The sequence below is a fragment of the Xiphophorus hellerii genome, chromosome 20, assembly GCF_003331165.1.
Source record: "Xiphophorus hellerii strain 12219 chromosome 20, Xiphophorus_hellerii-4.1, whole genome shotgun sequence".
NCBI lineage: Eukaryota > Metazoa > Chordata > Actinopteri > Cyprinodontiformes > Poeciliidae > Xiphophorus > Xiphophorus hellerii.
In genome coordinates this window covers 23,663,111-23,680,386 of record NC_045691.1, presented here as the reverse complement: position 1 = coordinate 23,680,386, position 17,276 = coordinate 23,663,111, and the positions used below count along the sequence as shown (strand labels likewise).

The 17,276-nt window shown below is 39.1% G+C and overlaps 1 protein-coding gene across 4 annotated transcripts in view; it reads right to left on the bottom strand.

The window, feature by feature from the left end:
- Positions 1 to 17,276, bottom strand: part of plxna1b (plexin A1b) — a 218,729-nt gene that overhangs the window by 45,271 nt on the left and 156,182 nt on the right. For all 4 annotated transcript variants that reach the window (XM_032548434.1, XM_032548436.1, XM_032548435.1 and 1 more), the window contains exons 11-13: positions 13,791 to 13,887; positions 11,994 to 12,184; positions 3,746 to 3,897 (exon numbers count right to left, since the gene is read on the bottom strand). In XM_032548434.1, the coding sequence (XP_032404325.1) occupies positions 3,746 to 3,897; positions 11,994 to 12,184; positions 13,791 to 13,887 (440 nt within the window). The remainder of the gene's footprint in view (positions 1 to 3,745; positions 3,898 to 11,993; positions 12,185 to 13,790; positions 13,888 to 17,276) is intronic.

Sequence of the window (17,276 nt, the reverse complement as noted above, 5' to 3'; positions counted from 1 at the left end):
ACAACACTCTTCGACATAGATGCTGTTACTGAGGAAATAATACTAATTTTGCGAGTATTATTATAAGTGAAAGTAGTAAAAGTTGAGATGGAACCACAAAAGTTGCAAAATTTACTTTTGGCTAATTTTAAACAAGACATTAAGCATATAGCAAATTTGGAGTGTTTTATTTTTAGGAGTTATATCACACCAAAATCCTGCAGGACTAGAAAATGTTGGCAATCGTTTGGAAGTCTCACATTTAGTCTACAGACGGTATTGTATTGTTTGTATTGTTTTTCTGAGATAATTTGACTAGGGACTTTCCTTTGAATGAGATTAATAGTTGGTCTTATCTTGTATTTTCCTTTGATTCGACTTGGAAAACAAAACTCAGAGCAGAGAAGTGCATCAAACCTCAATTATTAACTCAATTATTAACTGGTTGCAAGATGGAAAACAGTGGAATTAGCCAATCATTGAGGCACTACTATTAATATTACAAGCCAAAAATAATTCAATTTGGTTTATTTGTATAGCGCCTGTTCACAATAAATGTCGGCTCAAGGTACTTTACAAAAAAAAGTCAATTCAATCACACATGCAATCCAAGTAATACTAGTTATCAAACAGTACATTAAACTCAATTATTCAAATTAGTTCAAAGAGTTCTTTGAGGAAACTCGGCAGATTGCATCGAATCATTGACTTGCGGCATTCATGCCTCCTGGACGAAATAATGTTTTTCTCTGTTTTATGCATTAATGTACAAAAAGAAGATGTTAAAGATACTTTAGATATGTCTGACAGAGCTTTCTACAGAAGCAGAGGTCCATACACAAGCACTACTAAACAATGTATATTGACCATCATCATGTTTGGCAGGCATATTAGAAAATAAACTTAGGGTTAGTGTACAAGCTCGGAGCTTCCCAGTTGGAATTAGGATTTTGTCATATTTTCGACTGGAAACTCAGAAAATTCTACTTCTGAGCACAAAAAGATGCATCTTTATATAGAAAACATAAAGAAACTGATGGTCACAGCTAGCAAATTAAACATGATCATTTCTAATATTTGTTAAGAATAGTTTAACCTGTCGGTCATGGTTTTTTTTTTTTAAAACATTGTCAATACTTTATTAACTGAAGAACTAAATAACATCTATTTTGCCGCATTATTTACATTAGTTATATAAATAACTAATAATGATTCAAGACAGACTGCTCAGCCTAATTTATAGTTAGAAATACTGATTGCTATCGTTTATTTAATAATCTAAAAAGTAACACAAGATCATGGCCTTGTTATTTTTGGTTTTATTTTACAAACACTTTAACTCCATACAGAAACAGGCAGCTCCATAGCTAACTCTGCTTTTTTTTTTTTTTTTTTTTTACATTTTATGTCAAACATTTGATTAAAAAACAAAGGAATTAGGAATCATTTTTGTGTCATGAGGACAGTTTTACAAAAATCATCCCTCCCCAAATCCTTGATCAGTCCAGAGATCGGTCTGATCAGGTGGATCTAATGCCTAAATGCAGCCACACTTATGCTTCAATGAGACAGTCTGTGAGGAAAAACTCACCCTTATTCCTCTTGAATCTACCGCTATAAACGGAAAAACAAAATCAGAGTTCGTAAATTATAGATCACAATTGACATGTCACTACCCATTTTGGCGACACCTGTCATCGCTGGGGAGAGCAGCGCTGCGTTCTGTTGTTTTTACTGTCAAACCATCAAAGTCACATTTCTTGCCTTTCCTTCAAAGTGAGGAGGCAGACAGAAAACTAAGTCAGCTGGGGCTGTGCAGCAAAACTCAGCAAATGAAACATTTGTGTCAGCTGACAACTACATAGCAAGGACGTGAAGACCGAAGACGTCTCAAACTGTCACGAGTGTCCCAAATTTCTTCCTTGTCCCAAATTTTTTTATTCTCTGCTTCAAGAAAAATGAATTCAATATAAGATAGACTGCAACTCCTGTTGGGTTCCTTGCAAACTTTTCATACTCATTAAATCTTTTCTCAATTTGTCACATAAAACCACAAACTTGTGTTTTATTTTTATGTGACAGACCAACATAGAGTAATGTTTAATTGTAAAATGGAAGTCTAAGGACAACTAATCCAGACTGTTTGCAAATAGCAATGTTTATAACCAACCCGCGTCACAAAAATTTTAAAAGGATTCAAAACTTATTAAATAAAATTCACCTGTGTGTAATTCAACATTATTATAGAATAAACATTTGAATAACTACTAGTGGAAGACAAAGAAGTTTGCAAAGAAATTGCTCTGGCTACACGAGAAGCAAAATGCTAAGTGTGGAGATAAGGTAAAACTTTGCATCACACTTAACAGCACCGTCTTCATAGTGAAAGTTGGTTGGTGGCAGAATCATGCTGCAGATAAGCTTTTCGTCAGTAGGGGAAAGAGATGCTGGTCAAAATTGATGAGAAGATGGATAAAAATAAATACAGGGCAATCCTGGATCAAACCCAGTTAGTCCAGAAGAAAACAACCCCCCAAAATGTACACCCCCTCCATCTAATCATACTCAGTTTTGGCTATTAGCAGAAAAGTAACAGAAACACAGTATAGTCTCTAACTTTACAAAGCTGGATGATGGATAAATGCAGTGAAAGGTGGTTCTAAAAGGCAACTGGACTTATTTAGACGGTAGAAGACATTTCATCTCTCATTCAAGAGGCTTCTTCAGTTGTGAACATTGGTTGAAAGCATCACACATATAAAGTGTAGTCAGAACAATAACACTAAACCTTAATTACCCCATTAGTGACCTAACAGCACTGCTGTTGTGACTGTCCCTCCTTTGTGTTGGTCTAAAATCCCCCACCCAAAAAAATCAGACTTAACAGATAAAAGCCTGTGGTTTCAAGGTGACAGCATGTGAACAATAATCAAGGGCTATTAATAATTTTCCAAAACACAGTGAAGCTCAAGCTATTTCTGAGTAGCTACAACAGGGCACTGTTTATCTTTCTGATGGCAACCGTAGTGTAATGCATGACTCGCATTATATTACTTATATCTGAAATAAAAAAAAAGCTCTGTACGGATGAAATGACCTTTCGCAGTTAAAACAAAGACCTCAGTCATATTAAAACAGACTGTGCCAAAACATAAAGCGAAGGGACTTTTCTGGCTGTTGCAAATAATGCGCTTCCCAGAATGTACTGCTGCAGTTATTAAATGAGAGTTAAATTAAATCTTCGACACCCGCTGTGATTCAGAATTTCCAAGAAAGCAGTAAATATAACTTAATGAGAGGAGGCGTTCACATGCCAACCATTTAGCTACAAAGCAATTTCATAGGATGAAAACCACCCACTTCCAATTTTAAAATACTATTAATTTGGTGCATCTTAAAATCAGAAGAGTTGGAAAAAAAAAAAAAAGAATCCGGCGTAGGAGGCAACATGACTCAGTTGATTCGTTGTCATTATTTGCGGAATGAAAGTTCATTGTTATCTGCCGTCACATCCACATGGACTGCACGTCTGCAGCGCGGCGGCGGTACCATGCACAGCTCGGGGCGCTTTGAAAGGAATTGGTTCTGTTAGAGAGGAGGAAACAGCTTTTAACCTTTACAGGTTTTATGAAACGGTGTCTGAGAGAGAGACTGCTGTGCTTAACGCCCGGTGTCACATCGATATGGGACTAGAACAAGCAGGGGAAGTAAAGCGTGTTAGACGTAATGTGAATGGATGGGAAGACATCTGACGGTGTCAACGTACTGCTCAGCGCTGATGAACTGGTCCTCCTGAGGGATGCACTGCACCTTCCCGATGCGGACTCCGCCTATGATGTCTTTGAACTGCAGACCCAGGTTCTCACCGGTGATGGTCAGCATGGTCCCTCCCTGTCTGGGCCCCGTCTCCGGGTACAGCTGGCGGAAAGGCAAAACAATAAGACATTTAGTAAATTCATAGAAACTTAATGTGTAACACATGTAATTTGTTTTAAAGGACTAAATGACTCAATGCAAAAACAGAACAGTTTCTTGCAAAAGTATTTATACTTTTTAAATTTTCTCATACACGTTTTTGATTTTGTAAAATATTTGGACATTTTTATAACACAGAGCAACACAAAGTAATACATAATTGGGAAGTGGAAAAAAACTGATAAGGCCTTCTGGGGCCTTTATAAGAATAACTATTTCCTTTACTCTGACACCCCTAAAAAAATCAAAAATCAACATATGGTACTTAATGAAGAGGCTCTGTGTTTACAATAAGCACAGTAAAAATACACCAGAGAAGATATGTATGGAATGTCAGTCTGAACTGATAATCCTCCCTATAAAACATGGTGGTGGTAGCATGATGCTGTTGGGATTTAATTTCTTCAACAATGACTGATGTCTGGTCAGAGTTAATGGATCAATGAATGAATGGATAATACTTTATTAATTCTTAGAGGGGAAATTCACTTTTAAGTACAGCCCATCCAAAGAACAACAACCAGCAAACATAACGGACCTGGGTAGACGGGTCTGAAGCTGCCCTTTCGTTAGATGAGAATGACAACATTAAGTTAGGTGATGGGGAAAAAAAATCATTCCAAAGGTTGCAAAATACCTCTGAACATGAAAGCAACACATTAACAACATAAAGATGGGGGTGCAGTTGGCCTTCCGCTCCATCCATCCTTTTGAAAAACAAAGTAAAAATCCTGGAAGAAGGTTTCAGGCAGTAAAAGACTGGGATGCTGTAATTACATCAAAACGTGTTTGTACAAAACATGCGGCATGGGGCTGGGGCACTTTGTGTTGTTCTTTTTTAAAATCCTAATATAATAATAGATCAAGATTTGGTTTGTGAAGTCACAAAATGTGAAAAAGTTCAAGGGATTTAAACAGCTTTTCAAATCGCTCTACTAAGCTGCGTGATGAACGTTGATATGGTCAGTGTGTTGTGCGAGAAGTGCTACTTTATCAGTCCCATTAAGTACATCTCTGTTCAGTTAAACAATCCCAGTATGCCAGTTCTCATATTGGACCCATCCCTCTAAGACTCACTCCTATCTCTCGCTCAACCAGAAATGATTGATCTGTACATTTAACACTCACAAAGTCTTTAACTAGGGATCCCCTTTCTTTCCCCTCAAGGTCTGTGAGAGGTGAGCAGAGGTGCTAATAGCTACCAAGCGCCAGCCTGGTCGCTAATCACTTCCTATTCATCCAGCCCTATATGCAGACAATAGTAATCAGTCACTTCTACCATAATTAGGCCTAAAGCTAATTGGATTAGAGCATGGCAGGGCAGAGGGGTCATTTGAAGCAACACAGAGGGGGGAGAATGGGGCTGGACGAGGAATGTGGGAGAATCTGCCGGTTGGGTGTCATGATGTTAGTCGGGTAAATGTTAGATGTGAAACTTACAATTTAAAAAAAATCTTGCATCATATCAAAAAGTTATAATAATAAATGTGTTTGTTCTGTAATTACAGTGGTGAGATTAACCATGTTCTGATGTTTGGTAACTGTTTTTCAGGGAAAGTAGCCATTATTTTTATTAACTTGTTCTTACAACCCAAAAGATTATATTTTTAGTTTTTGTTAAGATTTGTTTCCTCTATGGATGTCTTAAGTCGTATTCATCATACCTTTTATTTCACTACAGCACTTGTTGCTATTTTTAGATTACCAGTACATCGATGCAGACGTGTCAACAACAACACCACACTGACTGAGTCCCACTTTTAGAGTGAGCTTTGCTTAAAGTAGAACTTAAAGTTTCAAGCCCTGCCATAAACAAGATTTGTTAAATATCTTATAATAAAATATTTATTTCTATATATCCTAGCTAATGTATGCCTCTCGTTAGCTCTCATAAAATAATTATAAAATCCTTTCATAAAGGATTTGAAAGTTTGCTCCACCCGTATAAGTCACAGTGCTGCATACTGCTTGTCAGCTGTTGAAATAAAGCTAATATACTCCCCCCCTCGCTTGTAACAAGGACAAATTGGTTGTTTGGAAATCTTTACAAACAAACAAACAAAAAATACCACCTGTCATGCAGTGGACCCTAGAGGAGCAACACCCCTCAATCTTATAAGGGTACGATTTTTAAACCTACAGCTGGCAGGTGTGTCTATTAAATCGTCCACTACAGGCTGGCAACCCGAAAAGATAACACAAAAAATTAACCTGCCAATATGTGAAATAACTAAAAAACTTAATTTGAATCAGTTGGATAATGTTTTATTTACATTTTTATGATAACTTTGACATACAGTGAATTTTCTGGAATTTTTACTCAGGCTCGTCATATTCTCAGGATCTTATACTTTTAAACAATAGGAAATTAATTTAATAAATCAAACTTGATGAAAGTAAAACTGGACCATAGTGTGGACATCTGTTAATAACAACACTTCCTGGAGGTGTTTGAGCCCTTCTGGATAATAATGAGACTGGTCCTTCAAGGCAACGTTTTTCAGTGCGATACCTTCCACGAAAAAACTTCGGTCAAATAGAACTACGGAAACTGTGACTGGTTAGTGTAAGACGCAGCTGCTCCAAACGCTGCTGATAGAAGCGCAGTGTCACGAAGGCCAGAGCTGAAATGCCACAGAGATAAAAATAAACTGCTTCCCATCTTGCACCAGCTCAGATGCTGATGAGCATCTCTTCTCTTCTCCCTCTCGAACCTTTTCAACTTTCCTCCAACTTGCAGCTTTTGCTCTGCTCTAAATGTGCATTTTTAAAGGCTCCGGAGTAGTTCCCCAGCCAGAATCTTCAGATATGTTAATCAACTTCTCTTTCTCAATAAGTGGCAGCTTATCAAACACACATACACACGAGCTGCTACATCAACAGCTAAACAGCAGAAACAAAAAGGCCTTTTTGATAAAAGCCGCCAGCCTAAACACTCGCTCTATTCTCCGCTTGCCGTCACAACGCTTTACGCCCATTCAGAGCCTCTTTTTTTTCTTCTTTGTAGCATCCTTGTCCTGTTGTGTTGAAGGCTTTGTGTCAGGCCCATTGTGTCTGACTAAGCAGCAGAGCACAGATAGCATCTGCTCATTATAGGAGGGGGAGGAGAACAGGAGAAGAAAGCAGGGGGCACGGAGAGATGATATGCATGCTGCGTAAGGCCTCTGAAGTTATCTGCAGTGTGAAAGCCTCTCACAAAAACAAAAAGTCACAAACAAACTGATGATGGTACTGACATACATATAACAGCCTTTACAAGCTGGCTAAGTGAATTATTAATAAGATAATCAATGAAGATGTGTGAAGAACATTATGTCAGAAGTCAAAATCCATTCGGGGCCAATTAGAACATTCTAGCTCAACTCTGAGGACCCAGAAAGAATCGTAAAAAAGTAAACAGCTGACATCTTGCCGTAATTGTTCCTTTATGGACAGGAATTGCAAGCATTTACACCGCCACTAGCCCATTTTATGTCTGCTTGTGCAGTAACAATGAAGCTCAGCACTAAAACTCGATCAGCAAATCAAAGCGGTCCAGTCGATAAAAGCCTCTAAAAGGAGCAGAAACTATCTCTGTGTTGACAGAGGTCGCTATAAAGATGGGAAAATGACAAGAGCATTGGACTTGTAGAGGAAAAACATGGGAAAAAAAGGAAAACTTGAGGGGGTACAGATGCACAGAGGAGAACAATTAGATGAGAAGGCTGAAAATCTTGGAGCTAAATAGCCCAGTGTAGAGAAATCACTGGCTTTTTCATGTGCACATAAATGACATTTGAACTTCTCCGCAGAAAAAGCTGATCATTTACGTAATCCACTTTCTTATTTTCAAAAGCTGACAGAATGCAAAAAACTGTGCCACATGCAGAAGCACTAAAAATGCACCATTACCGCCCCCACGCTGGCACGGCCGGCTCCGTTTTAATTGGTTTCTGAGGGCTCACTGTGATACTCTTTCTGTCCCAAAGGAGGGACAAGCAGGAAATGATGGATGATGGTGGGCCAGGTAGCATCCAGGACCAGTAAGGGGACATTTCCGCTCAATACTGGGACACAGAGGCACAGTGTGCGACTTTGAACATGGTCTTGAGGACATTTATACAGGTCACACCAGCTGGAGATTGTTTTATTGCTCCAAATGTCGACTTGTGAGTTAGAGGGGTTTTGTTACGTATAGGGCCATGCAAAAATATTCGACATTTTCACATTTTATCACTTGACAGACACAGACCTCTGTCTATTTTATTATAAGATGCCAACACAAATATATGTGGATTTATATTTTTTGTAGTTTTACCCTTTTTTTAGATGATGGACTGAACAGTGCCTTGAAAGACTTAAAAAGCCCAGGGCATTGTTTTATAACCAACCCTTTCTTCACACCTCTGGCCTATCTGCTGTGTTATTTTGCCTTTGTGGAGCTGTTTATTCACTGAGGTCTTCACAAGAAAGCTGAATTTAACATTAGATTCAAATATAAAAAAGTGGATTCCATTTACTATTTAGGACATATCTGAAGCCAATCTGCTGCAATTCTTCTTATTCTTCTAATATCAGAATGGAGGGGATTGGATTAAAAAAAGCACACTTTCAAATTTCAAATTGCAAAAATACTAACATACCTACTTAATCATAAACTACTTTTTGTTGGTCAATAAAAGAAAAATCCATTGATGTACACTTGAGAATGTGCTCTAAAAGTGACAATATGTAAAAATAAAAAAATAAAAAACTGTACATGTATATGTAAACGCACACACAAGTCTGAGTTCGGTGGAAAGAGTAAAGCCAGAGAAACACTGCAAAAATGAAATCAGGACTTCAGCAGCTTACGGTCCTAATTTTTGCCATTTCTAAAATCAGAGTTTAACGCCCAACATTAACTGCTGTTCAGATGCTGGAGCTGTTATGGAAACGGTGCCCAGCTGACCACAATCAAGCCACATCAAATGGGAAGTTGCACAACAAACAGAGGCACTACTTGCTGTTTTCAAGTCTCTGGCCAACTGTGTCGACACTTGTTCAACGTTCTGTGGCGTTTCCTTCCTGGATCAAGCGCCGAGCAAACCTCCAATCCAAGTGAAATTAGAGGCCACAGAGCAGCTTCCATAGTGCAACACGAAACAAAGCTGCCAGAAATAAATAAAGAAGAGGCTTAAAAAAAGGGGGCGGGGGAGAAAGGACTTGGCCAAGTGACTGGTAGGAAGCAAAATTGTACTGAATTTTTGTGGCCGATGTGATGCTCTTTGGCTGACGGAATAAAACGGCGAATGAAAAGAGAGAGAGATTGTCATCTGCGGATGTTCTTTTGGCATTAAATGTCAGACTGTAAATGTCATAGGTGGAGAGGACGGTGGCGGAGTGAGGCGATAATGCCTCTTCCCGGTGTCTCCCCCAGCTCGGCTTGTCTTTGTCTCTCCTCCTGCCCTCCGAAACCAGCAGCGACTCTCTCCTGCTGATTCTGGAGCTCGTCTGTGCCAGCTTTTTGACTGCCACCAACATCTTGCCCAGAGGGTAAAATTTAGCCCTACATATGCATGCAGGAGCACATGCTTGCTTGCCTGCCTGCCACCACCCCCTCACCTCTCTCTTACAGACACAGCCCCTCGTCTCTGTATGCTTGTTTCTAAGAGATAACTGAAGCGAGGATGAAGAGAGAAGGAGCATAAGTTCAGGGATTTATCTATGTGCCACTGCTCCAATTATCCAATATCTCCATTAAGGATTCGAAGCAACACAGCCTGTCGCACAACAAAAGTACTAAGGGGTATAATAGTACAAGTCTCCATTAATGAAAGGAGAAAGCATCTAAAATTATGTATATTACCTATGTATTTCTCACTTCTTTCAGCTGTTAAACATAACATCTATTTCAGCTAATGTGTTGATTTTTCAGTTCTATAAATATGTTTTGATTAAAAGAACAACATAATAGGTAAATAAAACAGGAAAAAGTGACAGTAGCTAAAAGGGCTGAATGTCAAGACATGTCTCACAGACCAGTGAGTTAGTTTCACACTGGGCTGTGTGTGTGTGTCCATACCAGTGGTGAGCACTGTGGGCATCGTGACCCAGGTCACAGTCAGACGAGGACCACCGCCATGGTTGCTGATGGCAACAGATGGTTACACTGTAGTGTTTAGACGCCTCAGCTCCCCCAGCCTATCATGCACACGTGTGCAAAAGAGCATACGAACACGCAGGCTACCCGCAGTGGGAAACAATAAGCAGAAACACACATCTTAGGTTTGCTCCCGTCTTCCTATTCAGCCTCTTTGTGCCTCATCTATAATCTGGTCAGTGTGCGCAGCGTCAGTGTGTGTCGACTACCCCCTCCATGCTCGCCCGTCTGTGCTGGTCTGAACCACATATTGTGTAGTATAAATAAAGTATAAAACTTAAATTATTCATTGTCTTTTCTTTTGAAAGCAAATTATGGCTTTCAAACACCATTGTCCGAAAAAAACAAAGTATGTGACAAAAAAAAAAAATCAAAGCTCAAGAAAAAGTGGACCCTAAAACATGACAACGACTCACAACATACTAGTAAGTCTATCAAGGACTGACTGACAACTAAGAGACTGAAAAATCTGGGCAGAGTTGAAGCTTACTTCAACTCCTTTTGGTCAAATCAAATATTTGGGTGACTTGATCAACATCTGAGAGCTGAAAGTGAGGGGTGGGAGAAAGTTTCTTCACACTGATGTCTGTCAAAAATGACCTAGCAAGAATATAACAATAGAAAAATGGCTACTTTATGGGCAGCAGAAGAAAGAGGACAGAGTGACCTCCTTTCGCAAAGATCCTTGTTGCAAGAAATGTGGGTCAGCTTTGTGAAATAGGTGAAGAGAACACATTTTGCCCCAGGATTATAACAACATTGAAAACTTGGCTTCAAGGGATTCAACAAAGTAAACCTGAGGGGTGACAACATTACAGTTCATTCAACCGGAAAATAAATGGATCCAAGCAAGTACCTATTCTGACCAATAATGTCACCAATAAGTGTTGAATGTCAGCATGAACTTTTTTTTTTTGGTGTTACAGTTTCTCAGTTAAGTGAAAGACAAACTATGTTTCAGCAATTAAATTTTCTTCCATCTACCACATAGAAACATTAGCATGAAGAGACTTTTTGAGGTGAAACAAAATATAAGAAACAGCAGACAGTAATACAAGGGCTGATAATGTGTAGAAATGTGGGATGTTCATCTGCTTCCATCCACTGATAACTTTTACAGAGCCATTGGACTGGTAACTAGGGCTGCACAATAAATTGCAATATCAGTGTGAGCAATATTCATATCGCAAAGGACTGTTCAGAGTGAAATAATTGCTGGCCTATATATTCAAATTATTATGAACTTGCATTTTAAATGCTAATGTAATATTCAGACAGTTGGACAGTCTCTGGTGGCAGCAGATGGCAACGTTTCTCTGAACTTCCTCTTTGTCACTGGATAAATCAGCATAAAATTCCTCATCCTTATGATGCCACATTAAAGCAGGAGACACCGCTGTCACTTCGTCTGGTCTTGGGTTGACATTGTTTTATGCACTGATAATCAAGTTTTCTGCTCCAAGTGAAACGTCATCACTCGTCAACAACTTTTGGCTGTATTCTGTCTTATCGTGAGCTACAACTCAAAACAGAATTGAAAAAGACAAGTTGTAAAAGGATTATACATTCCCTTCAACTTCAAGTTTATATAATTAGGAGCTTATACAGAAGTATTGATGCCTGCTGTGATGTTATGGTGTCAGGTGACAGTGAAAATCTTTCCCATTTGATTTTTTTTTTTGCAATTATGAAGCTCGCTGAGAAGAAAAAAAAAATTCTGGGCATTACTGTCATTGCAAGAAAAAGGTTTGATAAAAGGACAACAAATACCTGCCTTCTGTTGTTTTCTTTTGTTTGTTTTATAATGTGACTAAATGTTAAGAATAAATACTATGTTACCGTAACATCACAGATATAATTTATCTTTCATGCACACCTTTTCAAAATCTTATTATGCATTATTGAAATTGGGGCTTACCTTTGTGATCTTTGGGTGTGTGCAGCGGCTGTTTCCAGTGGTAGCGTGCATCCAGGTGTTCTCAGGGGGAGTGCACTCCTGTCTGAGGGAGCACTTCTTATCTCCTACGCACCAGCCACACTCGAACCTAGGGTTTGCCTTCAAACACTTGCCGCAGCTGCCTCGTAGCGCAAAGCACTTATACAGGTGAGCTGAAGATGAGAAGAACGGGAAAAATGTTGCGATTGAATTGTTTTCCGCTACTACAAGAGCAAGAGAAGACATCGCTGTCAACAATTTCTTCAAATTTTTATGAGCCAAGCCAACAAAGAGAAACAACACAGGGGGTTGTTTTGAAACAAACTACTTTCACCATTCCAAGGTCTCCATGAAAATGTATTTCATAAGACAAAGCTAAGACTTCTTCACTTAAAGATCACCTCACTCTCATCCCAATTTTAACTCCAAATCCCACTGGTAATGCAGCAGCTTTTAAAAAACGTGTTCCAATTACTGGCAGCTAAACGATTTCCCTGTAATTACACGAACCTAACCGTATTTATGATAGAGAAGGATCGCTAACACTCCACCAGATGTTAACTCTGATGGTAGGGGAACATCTTTGTCCTGCAGATGCCCTCTGGATGCACTCAGGAGATTCATATTAGCGATAACACACAATGCAGAGCCACTGATGCCTGATGCTGATACTGTCTGAATTTGTTTGTGCAGACACGCGGTATACTTTACAGACACACTTGTATGACATCAGATGCAGCTCAGCAGCTCGAGAAACATGTGAAATGTGAGACAACAACAGCTTGGCTGGCACATTTAGACAACAGGGATTGATCAATACATGAAGTGACTTATATTACTACCAAATGGCAGCAATCACCATTTTACCAGCATTAAAGATGAAACAGCTTGAGCATATAGAATATGTCAAGCCAGAATCCCTCAGCGTCTCGCTTGTGTCTGCAACCCTCAAAGAGCAACAACCAGAACCAGACAATGACACTCCCTCTGAATGTGTGTACATCCACTCTGTGTACATCCACAGGACGTATCGAACACTGGTGATGAGGTTATTTTAGCTCACAGCAGGGGGATAATGTTATAGTCCCCCTGCTGTGCTGCATAAGCCACAATAATTATAAAGACAGCCCTACAAAGAGTGTTTTACCAGTAATTATATCCAACAGACATGATCTCATTGTCTTGTCCCACAGTGTTGCATAGAGCATGTATGAGTTTAATCAACACCCGCATAGCTCTTTGTTTGGAGAGCAATTTGGGGTTATAAACCAGAACATAACATATATATGCAGATTAGAGTTTACACAAGCGTTGTATGCCTAATTGTATAGTAACCTGTTTAACATCTCACCTTTCTTTTCCTCACTGGCTGGCACTAAATCAAACAAACCTCTTCCTGTGTTAGGTCACCACAATTTTTTCTAATTGCTAAATTTCAGTATAATTAGAAAGAGCTTCAGTTGTTTTTTATGTAAATGTATAAATTTGGTTAAAAATGTACTTTTGTTCATGCTTATACGCTGAGAATCTCATCCCAGCCTATCCTTAGAGCAGACAGATCATATCAGTGTAAGAAAAAAAATACATTTAATTTGATTTTACATAAAAGTGTTAAGAAAAAAATTAAAGCAGCAATATGCCCATGTGTTGAGACCAGCTTAAGCACAGTACTAATGAGCAAAAAATATGAAACATACAGATGGTACTATTAGGAACAGTAAAACTCAAAGCTAAACAGTGTAAATACAGTATTAAGTGAATGATATACAACTAACTTACCTTTAATGTTGTAGGGGTTGTCGATGACAAAGTTTCCATTCCAAACTACAGACAGATCCACTGGCAAGTCGCTGATTTCGTCCCCTTCGTAAGTATACTGAAACAGAAAACAACATTAAGCACAAGATTAGTACAAAGTTGCTCATCTAAACTTTTTTTTACAATAGTAAAACTTGCATTAGTTCAATAAAAGAAGGAGAATGTAGGAGAAAAATGAGAAAGAAGAAACTGAGTTCAGCGACTAGCTGCTAGTAATGTGATATGCTACGGCGCTCACCCAGTCAAAGGGGCCATAAAAATGAAGTATGAGAGACGGGCTATATTGTGATTTTCACACATGGCACATCCACGGCTCCCTGGCAGAGCGCGGAGTTGATTAAGAAATTGGGATCCCCATCACTGCATGACTCATTCCATCCCAGTGATGAATGAAAAGCCTAATATATCTCCAACAATAATATTCTCATCTAATTTCATTTTTGCATCCTGAACTAATAAGAAATGAAACGTAATTGACTCCTCATCGGCATAATCAGTTTTATGGATTTGCTTTAAATGAGACAACAAGTCTCAGAAGCGGTAATCTGATGGCGGTGTGTGAACTGAAGGGATGACATAGAAAAAAGCTCCCTTGAGACCTCTCCTAACAAATAAATAACAATTATCACCACCAAATAAAATGCAGCTTCAGAGGGTACACCTCCTCCCCTGAGTCACACAGGCGTAAACTATCTTCTCAAAAGATACCCAGGAGCGGTGCTGAAAGCACAAGCTGCGTCATCACTTTCTCTCTTCTCACAGTGCCAAGCACGTTTAAGCCAACAGTCTCCTTAAGCAAGATGTAGCCTTAGCTTTTTCTAAAAATGTACACTTGCTTTTATGTTGATCAGACTTTCCAGAGACTTCTAATGAGTAATTTATGACTTTGTTTCCACTGGTTATATATAATTATTTACAATATGACACAGAGGTCCATATTTTTAAGCCACTGACCACTAGATTTGGAGGAGCATGTTTACATCCATCTGGTCACCAGAAGCAGTAAGGAGAATAAACTGAAGACAACATCCCAAAGATAACTGTTGTTGAACTGCAGCAATGAGTGACCTCTTAGGGTCTTCAAGTTTCCAAAATCATTTACATGCCCACCGACTCATTTGGAGTAATACCAAAAGAAGATTCTTCTGTCCGACTATCAGAAGTGAGGTTTGCCTAACTCTACTGGCACTTTAACGGGAACTGTGTGCCTTCTTCTGATGACAATAAGAGCAAGGTTTTTTTTGTTTGCCACAAACACTTCACATCAGGTTGGGATGAAACGAAGGATAAAATGTTCAGAAAACCACCTCAACCCCACTGTTAAGGCCAGTGGAGAGTCGATAATGCTGGGAACCTTTTTTGTCATTATGCCATTCATTTGAATGAAGTTTTTAAAAAAACAGGAGACTTCATTCAAAAAATCTGGTGAACCCAACTAGTAAACTTTCAGCCTAATAGTTATGCAAAATGTGTGGTACGTCAAAAGAGGAATGGTTCCCTAAACACACAACCTTCCTCAATGGACACTGTCCACATTAACCTGGGCATTTTCAAACAAATTGGGAACATCTGCACCATTTCTACTTCTTGTCCACCAGGTGTGCTTAGTGACAAAAAAAACAACATTTTCAATGAGAACAATTGTTCTCAATGAGAACTATGAATGTTTGCTGTGTATTTGTGTGAAATGGTCATTTGGACATAACTAGAGCAATGACATACAGTATATCCTCACTTTGAACAACCTCAGATGTAACATGAGCAATTGAAGATTTGCTTCAAAGAAAATGTGACCCACAGTAGTTTTAGTGATACTTAAGATGTTCTTCTTTTGAAATTTTAGCTAGTTAATATCAACATGAGTATTTACTGATGGAAAATTGGTAGTACAGCATTTATAATCAAAATCTAACAGACCATATACTGTAGATTTAGATTAAAATATCCTGTAGAGTAGCTGAACATCGACCTAAATTCTACATAAAACTTTGGCACTAACTGAGGAAACAAAAGACTAAGAGGACCAAGTAGTTTGGACAAGCCCTTATCTCTGTTTGCTCAAACATTGCGAAATGTTATGGGAGAAGTTCGGAACTGTCCTTTTGAAACAATAAAAAGGGCTGTGCAACACAAGGTGACTTTGTTCAAAATTTCTTACTGAACCACTTCCCCCTCCAAAGCTGACTAAAAGTACTGGGTTTAAATGTAAACTTTTTCTAAAACTTGTCAGTGCAGGATAATGCTACTCCAAAACAAACAAACAAACAAAAACAGGAATTTATTGCAGCCACTGCACGTAATGCTGATGATATGTACCATATTCCCTGATGTAGGGATGATGGCCTGCAGGAATTGAGATACGACATAATACCGTAGTCACTCAGAAGGTGCCCAATAGCTTTCCCCTCCTCTGCTATGGTCACCATCTTCAGTAGCTTCAGGGGGCAGAGATAGCAGGCCTCTTCTCTTGTGGTGAAGTGGTGATAAAATCTAATGTGAAAGCCCCCGTCCTGAGGCTACAGGGTCCTCGCAGATTGAATCAAGCTACAACTTGCTACCACTATGCGATATCTCCCACTTCAGAGCGATACTGTGAGATTTATCTGAGCATCCGTAATAATAGTGATTTTAAATGTGTTTTAGCAAGGGAGGAGGTGAAGAAATGTGCATAGACAAGATAAGAAAAAGAAAGGACATAGCAATGTCGCAATTTCTGAATAGCTGATTAATTCTTTCTTTGCCTCTGTGATTGGATGATTTGCATTTAGTGTGCCCTGAAGGTGGAAATGAATAAAGAAACATGTCTGCATGCAGCTCAGATTAAAAGTGTAGTTTCTAATTTTAAATAGGAAGTCCTGTCAAAGTGGGATATCAAGCCCACTTTAGCTCTGATTTTGACAGGCAGTGGTGTACTACAAACCTGGGATGTTAACTGAAAGATAGTTAATGCCAAAGTACATACACTAAGTTTAGATGTCATATTTACCAAATCATCGAGGTGAATTAAAACCAACATGAGGCAAATAACGATTAGTGTACAAGAACATGCTTGTAATGTGTGATAGAAAGTCCAGAGGTGAGGTGAAATTCAAGAAAAGCTGTGGAGAAGAAGCCTGATCCAGCAATAAGGGAAAAAGAGCAGAGAGCAGATTATTCAGCAGCAGGGGTGAAGGAGAAATAGCAAGGCCAAGATGGATAGAGGGAGGTGATTGTGTGTTATTCCGTGGACACCATTCATTTACACACGGAATAAGAGGCCATGGCTGGGCTATAAGCGCTTGAACTGGTGGGGGCTAAAGTGAAATTGGCATTTTCAATTTGTTCTCTGACACGTCTGCCTTGGTCTATTCACACATTCCTCTGCGCCTTCTTCTCTCCCTATCCTCCTCCTGACTCCCGCCTCTTCCCCTCTTCTTCCTTTGCCTCTTATTATTCCTTCCCCACACC